The sequence below is a fragment of the Eufriesea mexicana genome, unplaced genomic scaffold (genome assembly GCF_001483705.2).
Source record: "Eufriesea mexicana isolate 0111107269 unplaced genomic scaffold, ASM148370v2 scaffold487, whole genome shotgun sequence".
Taxonomy (NCBI): domain Eukaryota; kingdom Metazoa; phylum Arthropoda; class Insecta; order Hymenoptera; family Apidae; genus Eufriesea; species Eufriesea mexicana.
Window position 1 is genome coordinate 71,152 of NW_016908634.1, and position 13,611 is coordinate 84,762.

At 31.3% G+C, this 13,611-nt stretch overlaps 1 protein-coding gene across 1 annotated transcript in view; it reads right to left on the bottom strand.

Annotated features, from left to right (window-relative positions):
• Positions 1–13,611, bottom strand: part of pot (zona pellucida domain protein papillote) — a 118,139-nt gene that overhangs the window by 24,129 nt on the left and 80,399 nt on the right. Inside the window, exon 3 of the mRNA XM_017897211.1 lies at positions 8,148–8,484. Within this exon, the coding sequence (XP_017752700.1) occupies positions 8,148–8,484 (337 nt within the window). The remainder of the gene's footprint in view (positions 1–8,147; positions 8,485–13,611) is intronic.

A 13,611-nucleotide genomic window follows, 5' to 3' on the forward strand; every position in this document is an offset into this window, starting at 1 on the left:
ATAGAATAATAAAATAGTAAAGCAATAAAATAATAATAGTTTATAACAAAGTAGATGCTTCCAATTTTACCAAAGGGAAAAAGATATTTTCGACAGCAAGCTAGTTTAAAATCTATGCTTCCTTCATTTTTCATAATTAATTAATAATTAATCCCTGAAAAATTTATTACTAGGGTAAAACTTTTGTAAGCAATATTCTTAGTTAATCCTTTTAATTAATCTATGAAACTTAGACATTATTTGTACTATTTATTTATTATTTATATTTTATTTAACTGCAGTACGAGGCATATGTGATCATTTTAGCGCAATGGCAATAGTATCAGGCGACCCAGTGTGCAGAAAGCATTGAAAAATGCATGATACTATATGAAGACACCAGTATAGGGTTATACAAATATGTAACTAATACATTTGAAACTGTCAATTCACTATAGACAAAAGCAAACAACGCAAAAGTTCTATGAAGACGACCATGACATTATATTTATGTTGACAGTGGTACAAAATGTAGTTTAAACGTATAAACTGTTATAAATTTATTTGTAAGACTCGTACAAGAAATACACCTATTTTATGTAACAGGTAAAAATATGGAAAGCGAAATATAGGAATACGAAATGAAAGTAGGCACTATTATAACCATTCCTTTCTTTTATTCGAAGGAATCTGCGAATAATAAAAATTGTATTATGGGTCAAAATATGTATGTGAATTAGAAGGAGTTAGGGAAAAATTAAAGCGAGGGCAAAATAAAACTCGACGTTTCTCACCATAGGTTAAAGGCTTTATTTCCGAAATACTTGAGGGAGCACGAACCCCCATCCGACAGGGTATGTCTCTTCTCGACAACTGACCTAGGATTTTTGGGTTTTCTTCCACGGTGGGAGAATTCTCACTACGTGTAGACGCTTTCAAGTCACGTCATAAATTTCTTACGTCTACTCCAACAATGTATTCATTAGGATGGTCCTTAGATATAGACGTCAAACAATTTTTTCAGTTTTTTTCTAGTTTCAACCCTTTGCATTCAACGACTTTTTCGTTACAGGAAAATAGTAATTCGAAGACTTTCTGCCATAAGGTCGACGATATTTCTAAAACGGTAAATAAGAAATCGTATGCAAATTAAGACGTAGAATTATTTTACTTCGTTGTGTAATTTTAAATTTTATATATTAATTAACATCCATCTTTAGAATCTGATTAAATGGCGACTGAGAGGTACCTCTCAAGTGCAAGGAATTAATTTACAAAATTATGACACCTAATAAGGAAATGATGTATACAAAGTGATTGATTAATGGCAACTCGTATCATAATTGAAGAGAGTAAAATTAAGAGAAATTGAAACTTGAAAAATAAATACGCTCTTGTGCAATTGTTTCCCATATGAGTTAAAAATCAGTCATCTTCCAAATACAAAAGATTGAATGAGAAGTTATTTCAAAACCTAGAAACGTGATTTCCCCTAGACATTTGTCCAGACTGACTAGGAGAAGTAACCTTTTCATAATATGCCTCCCAATTGATTCCAAAGGTATAATTGACTGACAGCTGAACGAATGTTACTCAATTTAGTGGTTTCTCAAACCCAATTTGAAAGCACTTTCATCAAAACTGATATTGGATGTTAGAAGAGGAATAAATGTCCGTTGTGAAGATGAGGCCTGATTGCTTCCGATCACTCGAAATTATCTCGAGTAATTGAACTGTTCAATTATCTTGATTGCTAATCTCCAGTTTGTTCAAGCACTATCTGCCTACTGATCTATAGTTAAATTCTAAGTGATTGCTGAAATTGCTGAAATTTCAATTTCTGTTCTGTCACGAGAGTTAGAACGGTAATTCTGATTTTAATATTGAGCCGCTACTGATTGAATATCGAACTAATCGTTTATTAACCAATTAGTGTACTTATCGTAGTGATCAATTTTCCATTGCCGCGTTTATAGCTCCATTATTTGCATAATTTTCAATATCTCTCAGAAACATGTTTTCAAAATTTCCAACTATACAGGATGGAGCACTTAAATAGGAACACCTGCATATCTCCCTTACTTATGACGCTATAGAAAAACTCTTCGAGACGAAGGTCCACTGTTTGAAGGAGCAAACATGTCAGTAATATTGATAATATTCCAAGCTTGTTTTTTTAAGAGAATTTAAAGTCATCGATATTTCTTCAAACACCCATTATAATTTTTTTCGATATCCCTGTAGGTCATAAGAAGACAAATTATATTATATATATATACGAGAAAGTATACGAAACGTGAAGTTTTATCAAAAATGTCTATATTTTTGGAATTTGATAAGAAATTGTGAAACATCAGGAATCATGGAATCATGGCGAAATTGCGAAAAATGAAAATTAAATATTTGGTTAGATTTGTTCCATTTATTATTTAAATCATTAGTAATTGGGCACGAATCTTTGTGCGGTTATAGTTTAATAACCGTTTGAGTCCCAAAGGGTTTTGAAAAAACACTGTCGACGTTTCCCAAGCAGCGCGACCGCGCTCCCTCTAGCTGCGCGATAGCACTTCGTTTATATTATGGCGATGAATGGCCAAGTGGCGCGATAGCGTTTCGACTTGGACAGTTGGTGACGCACCGTCAGCTGTCGAGAACGCTCGAAATGTGCTGAGTTTTCTCGATATGAAATCTGAACAGCGCGATCGCGCTGCTTGGGACATCCGGACAAAATAGAAATGCTATCACGCTGCTTTGGTTATCTCGTACCCACTTAGAGGCAGCGCGGTCGCGCTGCTTAGGATCCCTTAACAGTGTTTTTTCAAAACCATCTGGGACTCAAACGGTTATTATACTATATCCGCACAAAGATTCGTGCTCAATTATTACGGCTCTGAAAGAATGTTTGGGACATAGAACGAAAGTGACCGAGTGAAATACGATCGAACGTAAGGGATGTTTATGACAGAGTCGAATGTGATAGACGAATGAAAGTTTATGAATGCGTCCTGTGTTTGAAGGACCTGGCCCACCGAGGTCGCGTGGGAAAGGGATGATCAAGAAAGAAAGCCTGAGTATGGAAAAAGACAGAGTGCAAAGTTTAAATAAGTGTGCAAGGACGCGGGCAAGGCAGGCCTTCAGTTTCAGTTTAGAGTTTCAGTTTTCAGTTTGAAGACAGTTTAGAATCAGTGTAGTAAAGATCGGATTAATAAAATTTAAACGAAGTTTTGATTGAGGTTATATTTTATATTTTTTGGCGGTAGAAAATATACGAAGGCTCGAAGTCTTCTATATTGCGTGGTGCAGACGGTGGATTTTCAAAAAGTGTGTGTCGTCCAACCCTTCAGCTAGGTTCTTATAGACCCTATGACAACCCATTGCGTCACTCAACCCAGCTCCGAAAATTGATAAGCTGAATTCTTCCTCGAGGCAAGGATAGATCTCGATGCAGGGTGACGCCATCCAAATAAAGATTCCTCTCACATCAGTATTGAAAATCAGTTAAAATCAGAAGTTTCAAAGGTCCGTTGTAAGAAAGTTATTAGTGCCTTTATTAATTCCTATTCTATTATATTAATCCATTATTTCATTAATAAAACTTATTTTTGTTATATTCAGTGAAACAATATTGTTCCGTCCCGGAGAGCGTGTTTATAACATAATTTTATTCTAAGGCTTACACTTTTGCCAGACCTAACGGTCTATTTTATATTTTATACCGCGACTGCAATTCTGGAGGTTCGATGTGCCTCAACGCCGTTCTAGCGGATTAAGCGTACAAAGGTAAAGCAGAATTAGGTATTTTACTAGAAACCGGACGCGACAGATGGGACCCACTTGTGACAGACCCAACAAGCGACGGACGGACGACACTTATAAATCACGTCATCGACCATCAGAAATCGGCTCCTTGACAGTTTCCTACTCCTTAGCCAAAGGTCCTTATGTCACACCCTCTGTCCAATTAAAACTCTTTACCTTTCCACCACCAACATCTATTTTACCCAATCAGAACTAAACTAGAGAAAACTCCGGACCGAACACGACGAGACAGGACATACAGCAAAATCGACGAGTCAGTTCGTCTTCGGCACCAATCCTTCAAACATCTAAATTGCTCATACAAACGCGTGTTCGAAACGGTACTCCGTTAACGTCCCAATATAACTATTCAACACTTTTCACTAAATAAACACTCTTTTTAACCACACACATTTTTGTTCCTTATTATTTCAACTAGTCACGCAATATTAAATTGGCGCGTGATAAGCGTTCTTGGAAATCGAAGGGATTCGATACCGTAGGACGCTACAAATATTATTCTAGTCGATCACTCCCACCATACGATCCTACATAATGCGTGAAAAATCTTTATTTCAATGGCATCACCCTGCATCGGGATCTATCTTTGCTTCGAGGCAAATTGATAAGCTGGATGGTTCCTCGAAGCTAAATTAAATGATGCAACGAGCTGATGCCATAGAGCTTGTAAAACCCTTGCCGAAGGGTTCGAAAGGGCACACATTTTTTGTCAGTCCACCGTGTGCAGCACGCATCACAGGAAAACTCGAGTCTCCGTTTACACCATTCCGAAATTAAGAATAAAATGGAAAGTAAAAGTTCTTATTCAAATTTATTAACCTGATATTACCACAATAATGTGTGGAAGAAAATTTATCCGTTTTGATTTAAACTACATTGTAGTAAATTTTGTTCTTAATTAGTGACTAAAACTGTACCACTTGTTAATTAAAATTGATATATAAAGTGATCTTCGTACGTCATATGACGTTATAGAGGTATATTTAAATTTATACCGATATTATGCGAGAATTTCATGCGGCTTTTCAAAATTTTTAACCTTCAAAATGTTAACGATTTTATATGATTTATTAAAGTCACCATTTATTAATAATGCAGATAAAAATTTACCCACAATGTCAAGTAAATCAAAGGTATGACTAAAATGGTCATATGTGACAATGTTTATACAAATTACGTTCGTATAAAGCTTTGGACTACGATTTCAGAACATACTTTCTATCTTTCTCATAATTTGTTCATTTATGTAAGAAATATACGCATATGCAAAATTTGTGCAATAGGTACAATATATTCGAAATACATAAAAGCTATTAATATATTAATATATATTGATATCTTCTTATATTAATATATTCTTAATATATTCTTAGATTGTTTTAATAGTAAAGGAAGAGGTTCCTTTGTTCATATTCCATTACTTTATCATCTATAGAAATATGTATTGCATGAAATAATAATAACAATAACGTAATAATAAGAATGTTGTGGGATTGTGAAGGTAGATATGTACATATATCGATGTCGCCTTGACTATTGTATAACAACCATTCTCTTATAATATATACTCGATGCGGTGAGAAAATAATTTTCATACGAAAGAAACTTGTTTAAAATATTAAAATTTGTTACTTTTAATTTTACTTTTAAATTGTTTCTTATTGTACTTTGTTTGGAACTTTTCAAGAGACGATATAGACTATTAGGAAAATACTTGTATATACATAGTAATTGTATATGCTGCAGTTACTAAAACGCTATGCGAAATTGTCAAATGTTTCTAAAATAAATTGTACTTTGTGAATAAACATAAGGAAACGTGAATTATATTTAATTACAAGCATAGATTTATCATTGAGTAATAACTAAGTTAACTCCAAAATGTGGCCCTACCTTCTCTTGATTTATACCTGATTATAAATGTTTTCGGTTAAATTTTTATTTAATTTTTTCTAAATTTTTGGTGAACCGTCTGCCCTCGAGATCTTAATGTTATTTTTATCATGAAAGATAGATTCACGTGTCTAACAAAATTTGACAAACTTTCATATATATTGTATATTGTTAGATATAGTGTATAATGTTAGTTAAAAAAATATTTGAATAAGCATATGACGTAATTTTTTATTCTACTTTCTCCACATTCGCATACTCCTATTACCACAATAAATATTACACTCTATATTAACTGTTCTGTAACGTAATATAATAAATTTTTGTACCCATTGTTCGTTTAAAATTTAAAACATATTATTTACCTTATTTTTAAATAAGATCTGATTGTTTCCTTTTTTGTCATTTGTTGGTGTTATCATTACAATTATTATTACTATTTTATTCTATTTTACAGTTTCAATGAATAATTTTTATCCGATTCAAATTTTTGAAAAAATTTTCAAACGTCGCAATAATTCTAAAAACAACGAGCATTCACTTAATTGTTCATTTAATCACGGAAACTACCATCAATATTTAAAAAAATATTTGATTGAATATTAAATTTAAAACAAATGAAATTGATTATCTTTTTTCTTTTTACATAACATTCTTTTCCTCGTTTTGATGCAAACACTAAGCACTCTATTTATAAAATTCAAAATGACATTGATCTTGAGTAAACTATATTGAACAAACGGTTTAATTATTTATAGCTTCATTTTTTTACTGTACATTTCATACTTTAACTTTAACATTCCTTACTTCTATGCATTTAATTGTTATTTTGACGACTCGTGTACATTTCTGATAGACTACTATCATTGAATATGTAAGTTAGTTAGGTGACTTTAAATTAATCCTTCTGTAATAGCCATTTTAAATTTAAATATTTGCCTTAAGCATTTTTACAAAACTACAAAGTGTTTACTATTTGGGTTTACCTAATTTTATGTGACATAATTAGTTAAAGCAATAGGTAAACGATTAGATATGTATTACATGATCTACAAATAAATTTCACTATAATTTATTTATAAATAAAAAGAATTTTATGCCTTAAGCATTTTTACAAAACTACAAAGTGTTTACTATTCGGGTTTACCTAATTTTATGACATAATTAGTTAAAGCAATATGTAAACGATTAAATATGTATTACATGATCTACAAATAAATTTTGCCATAATTGATTTATAAATAGAAAGTATTTTGTTGGAAAGGGCATCAGATGTATAATACAATTAACTTAGCAGCTTTCATATATTATTGAATGAGAGAGTTACAGTTACGTTATGGTCACCATATTGTAACGCAAGTTTTATGTAACTTGAAAATCTTAAAAAGAAATGCTCGAAAAGTGTTTTTTTATCTAAAGTATGATAACTTTGTTCAGGAAAAAATAATATTACAAAAATCTTTTTGCCATTTCTTTACACGTTTCCGCGAAAATCAATTCCCTAGCAATTGGAACACATTCATATATTCAGATGCTGTGAATACAAGAATTCTCACTGAATATGGAATTATAAAAATTATTGCCTGATATTACGTTTAATTTATATACTAATCAATTCTCCGGTATAGGAAAATTTGGTAAAAGATGATAGAAGAATTTGAAAAGAAGAATATAAAAAAGAAAATATCGAATCGTCTATCAATTCCAATAAATTTATGATTTTACGCAGATGTTTATAACTTATTTCATATTTCATGTTATTACTTATTTCTTATTTACTTATTTCATACTATTTCTACAAAATTTTTTTTATATTTAGAAAGTTAAAATTTAATCTCGAAGATATAAGTGAAAAGTTGTTAAATAAATAGTTGTAAGAACGGAATTCTAAAATGGGTAGTACAAAATAAATAACGGTATAAATAATATAAACAAAAATGGTGTAATAAAATTAAAGTAACGGCAATGACGAAAATTCAGTACTGAAAAATAAAAAATTCACACTAAACTTTTAACTTCCTACCATAAACTCACGAGTATGTAACGTGTAATATCGCGACGGTACTCGATTACCGATTACAAGACTGACAACCAACCATTTCTTTACTCCATTACCCCTTCCTGACACACACGAAAAGAAGAAAAGAAAGATGAGAAAAATATGTAACTACGGAAACCATTGCACTAAAAATTATTAACGAAATGGGCAAACAGAAACGAGTCAACACCGGATAAAACGAATTTTCTCGAAGGCATACCAGGAACCATCGTAACTTCCAGCGTGACGATATTTCTCGCGTGGGTTTCCGAACCACGGATCACGCTCGTAAAAACATGGAATCCTCCAAAGCATGTGTAGCAAATCGTGCGTGTGCCGTACAAACTAGCAAATGCCAGATACTGGAAGAAAAAGAGAGAAGGACGGGAAAAAGGAGACAAAAGGAGAGAAAACGTACCTTTGAGAGGTAGTTCCAACTTGGCGCTGGTCGATCCGCGTCCTTTGAATATGCAGGCGCTGTTACGATCGAAATCAGCGTAGGCGACCCCGTAAAACGGTTCCTCGAACTTCAATTCAACCTGCATGCTGCCCTGGCTGCAATTCAGGTACGCCTTCGTGCGATTCAGAAATATCATCGACGAGATGTCGTCCAGTTTGGTCACCTTGCCGTTCAGCACTGTGCTAGGTGGTAAGCCTGGCTGATACTCGATACTGTTCCCCTGCGATGCGTAGTTGCTCTGGGACAGCACTAAAGGAAGTGCTGTCCAGAGCACGGCCAGCAATCTTGGCAGCATCTGGATAACAAAAAGAATTCATTTGAAATACCTTCGATGAAACTGCATAGATATCTGGGTAGTCCACATTCAATAACAATTTTTTTCTTCCTCTCAACACTAAAACTACCCATCCAATACTAAAAAGACTAGTCTCAAAATTTCCCGTTTTGCTAGAATCGTAGACCTGCTTTTAAAAATTTAATGTCGACTCATATTGAGGTGGAACTGTAATTAATATATTTACTTATCTTCATCGTACCACAAAAATTACTATTACCTATGCCAGCTATGTTTAGGTATCCATTGAAGATCGGTAATTCTAGTATTAACACTAGAAGGGTTAAAATGATATACTTCAGGCTTCTAATTTCCGCAGTTGCTGAAAATATCCATTTGAGTTTCATAAAGTTAATACCGATTTTCCATATAAATCAGAATTACATGCGTTTTTAGTTTTATTATTTACTTGCTTCAATTAATATCAATTGTGTGTGGTATGTAAGTACAAGTTACAGCTCGGTACTTGCAATATTAAATAAGAATTATAATTTGTGCAACGAATTATTTAATTTTTACGAAAATTTGTTCAAACGGAATTTCTATATTAACATCTTCTCTGAATATAATATAGTCGCTAAAGGTTAGGTATATTTTCGTTTCATTTTGTTTATTTTTATTAGCCATAATATGTTATTCTTACAACCATTGTCTAATCTTCGAGTATGCATCATCAGTGACCATGAATGGTTGAATGTCAAATGTTTAATGTACTATCGGTGGAGCACGTGTTAATGGTATATGTAATTTATGCATATTATAATACCGTAATATATAAATATCAGATATTTATATTTATATTATGTATTATAGGCTGTCACATGTCACATATATGTGCATATAAATATTTATATAACGATGTTCCCTAAGATATTAGTACATGTAGGTATATCTGAGTATATCCATAATTTAACGCAGATATTTATGGGTTTTGTTGAAGGAAACAGGTTTAGGGTATTTGGAAATAATTTATAAATTGCGTTTATATAAGCTTGATTTAAGCAATAAACAATAAAAGATGAAATTGATAAATCGATTTTTAATAGATGTAAAAGAATTTATTCACAAACTGACATCAAATCCTGATTTATCTACACTAAATGCTTAGAATATTAAGGCTATGATATTTATACACAATTTATATAGCAGGTAAATACAATTCGACTTTTTACAAAAAGTTCGAGCAAACGTGTAAAATTTAATGTTCTTTATTTGGAACGAAGTTTCTTCAAAAATATCTTTTAGAGATTCATCGTGTATATATTTACTTGGGCATGTAATTTTATTTAATTGGCATGCAACTAACTTATAAGATAACATTCGTCAAGCGATTCCCTGTATAAAATTGAGGTAAGAGTGAAAAATAAAATTTCTTAATTCTGAATTTCCTATTTTCGAGTTCTTGTAGTTCTTGAAAGAATCGAAAATCTGTATACATAGTAAGATAGTACTTATTGACACTATAATCCTCACAATCAGTATGAATGGACCCAATGTATAATTTCTCATTTTCTTTTCTTTTTCAAGGAAACACAGAGAAAAACTTTAAGAATGAAAATTTTATCGATTAATTATTGCATGTTCTAGACGTAGGAATTAAATTAAGAATAAAAATACTTTCTTTGTGCATATCTGATTTATTCTTACATATGAAATATCCGCTTATGCGACATTTCCGATCGCGCGCTTTATAGTAAAAATTAACCCTTTGTACTCTGTTGTCGCCTCTATGGAGACATTGTAAGAGAGCTTGTAACTCCGTTGCCATTGCTGAAACACTAGAATTCCGCTGGATTTATATCAAATATTGTTAAATAAAATTCCCGAAACACAGGGTTACCGTATGTTTATTGAAAGATATTATACCAGTATGCCTTTGACAGAAGAAATGGTGCAAATGAAATGCTACTGGATTGGTAAATATTGTACTATAAAAGCTAACAGGAAAGGTAAAATGATTCGGAGTTGCTGGTAGGTCATATTAAAAATTGCTCGGAGTGCAAAGAGTTAAGAATATAGGGAAACAGAAAATATTAAACTAATTATGTAAAGATACATCTAAAATATAATTTTGTATGAGACATACAAGACATAAATATTGTATTTTAAGGTATTTTGTATTGTAAGGTATATTATGTAACAATATTATGAAATAAAATTATAGCTGATTATAATGTACAGAGATAACTAAACTAACTAACTAACTGGTCGGAACGGTAGTGTTATTGGACTCATAAACAAATTCCATTGAAGAAACAAATAAAGAAAGAATAGCGAATACCAAAGGATCTTATAAAAAAAATGGATTTCAAAATAATTGACTTACCATAATTACTATGGTTTCTTCAAATAGTAAATAGTATGGTTTCTTCATTAGTATTTTTATTCTAAAGATTTTCTCTAAAGTATTTACGTTTTCCGACTCAAATACCACACGATATATGTTTTATGTATGTCATAATAGGTGTAATATTTTTCATTAAGTACTAATATGAGGCTGAAAACTATGTCTGTATGCTTTTATTCGTATATTTATTAGCGTAGAACTTAGAAATAAAGGAAATTGTAAAATATCAATTCAAAGCTAATTAATTTTAGCCCTCTGTAATCAGAATTTTTCATTGTTTACAAAGAAAAGAATTACAATTGACTACTAGAGTCTGTTGCTCTGATTTGGAAATTAAAAATTAACAATTGTTACAGATGGATTATTTGTCACGGTACAGTGATAAAATACAATAACCAAGTGATAAGTAGGTAAAATAAAATTTTGTAACTGTAGATGTTCCTGTATGTATCCTGTACGTAACATTGCATTGCGAAGAGTTAAGTAAAATTTTATCGCAATAAAATCGCGATATATCATAAGAGGAAATGATGTAATTTACAATATTTTGCCTTGATTTAATTCTTTACCAGAATTAATACTGTAAAATAACAAAAGTGCAGACGAATCGAATAACTTGAAAATATGCTGAAATTACAACAGAAACAAGAATTTAACCGTCAATTTCCTTTTCCCGTTTCATAGCCTAACATATTAAGTAGAACAACCATAAACGCGGATGCACTATCTCACGAAATAATTCATCACACAATCATAAAACATATATGAATATGAATGATGGTACTAAATATTTTGAGATATTTTATAAACTTTCAAGTGATATGAAGTAATAAACGAACTGAAAGCAAATGCATCTTTTTCTTAAATGCGATATCATAGTTTTGTAATTCGCGAATTAAAATATAGTTTAGTATTAATAATATTGAAATTAAGAATGTTTCAATACTTTTACAAAGAAGAATTGCTAATAATTGGAATTTCATCAATGTTATGCAAAAAAGTGGTCCAAGTTAGCCGATTTAACAATTTAATTTAATTTAACATTTTGTGGCAAATTTTGAGGAAGTTAGGTTACTCGTTTAACTGTTAGTTAAATTAAAAAAAATTAGTGGTAGTAATTATTCACATATTCTCAGTCATATTTTAAGTAATTTCAAAAACCAAGTTTATTTAACAAATTATGATTTGAATAAAAAAAGGGGGTGTTTATAAAATACCACTTCAAAAAGAGTAAAGTGGGGTACTCGTTTGTGAAATTCCTTTCGATAAAATAATATCTAATTTAATAAAAAATGAACGAACTCTTATGAAAACCATCGACCTTCCTACTTCCGCCGCCATCTTGGCATTCGTGCGCACGTTTAAGCAACACGATGCTTAAAAACTCACGATCAGTGTCGTTCTATTGATTGTGCAATCGAAAGTCAGCCAATGCTACTCGGAATGGTAAATCCAGCGGTTCAACGATTATGGTTTCTTTTTTCTCGGTCGCTCGAGATTGTACGAACGTGTAAAAATCGAATCGAGCGAGTCGTGAACGGTAAACGCTCTGTTAGAATTCCTTCGCGAACGTAGGAAACCGATCTGACATTGAAGTTTGCACGGTTACCTACGACTCGAAGGAATACAGTGCATCGGAGAACGGTTCCACGACGTCCTAGTTATTGCTTTAGGTTCGCTCGAGTTTCTATCTGCCGGAATTTTGATTCTTTCGTGGAAAGGAGTCTAAGAACACGTTTGTGGAAAGCATTCCGTTTGAAACTATGACGGTGGAATAAGGAAACCATATTCCTTGGGAATATGCTCGTTCGAGGAATGCTTCTGAGTTAAAGAGTTTTATGTAATATTATTGTTAATAATTATTTGATATTTTCAAGCTAACTGCATAAATTAGTAGCTAATATTTATTGTATTTATTATTTGACAATTGACTGATTAACCATTTGATATTTTATTCATTTTTAGGATTAATGTGAATATTCATCCTTTTATTTAGGATTAATCATTAATTTAGTTCAATATTTAATTTAATTTTCCGTAACTTTACTCATTTTGTCATACTATTGTCTAATTTCCCTTCTTCTAAATCTAAATTCACTTCTTTATCAGAATTAGTAAAAAATTCAGCGTTGTTTAATTATTAATTTATTATTCAATTATTGATTGGTATTCACACTGCATTATATCCGATATAATTGGTACAAGACTATATTTTGTCACAAATTTGAAAACATTATGTATGTACTCATTTATATACGATAAATTAGAAACTGTGAGAATAATTGTGACTTTTATTATCTTGTCATAAAAACGATAATTAAATAAAACCAATCTCAAGTATATGAAATTAAATTGCTCGAATAAATTATATTCAAGTACTTAAGTGACGAATGCAAAATGGTGCAATTAATATTGGGATGTCAGCTTAATAGATAATAGTTTGGAGAAAACCAATAGCTAGTTCCCAGATTATTTTCATCTTATTTACCAGTAAATTATAGAAAAAATGTTGTGGAATAAAAAATTAGAATTTAGTATTGAAAAGGAAGAAAAATTTAAAAAACTGGAATATTGGTAATTGTTATTAAATTTTGTAATAGGATTCCAATCTTGTAAGTTAATAAAAAATTAGTTCATCATCATCGATAACTTTATTAAGCATTTTCGTTACAATAAACCTAAAAGTACTTGATTATTTATTTTAGGTATATCTGATATATTTTCAAAGTTAAGCTATTTTT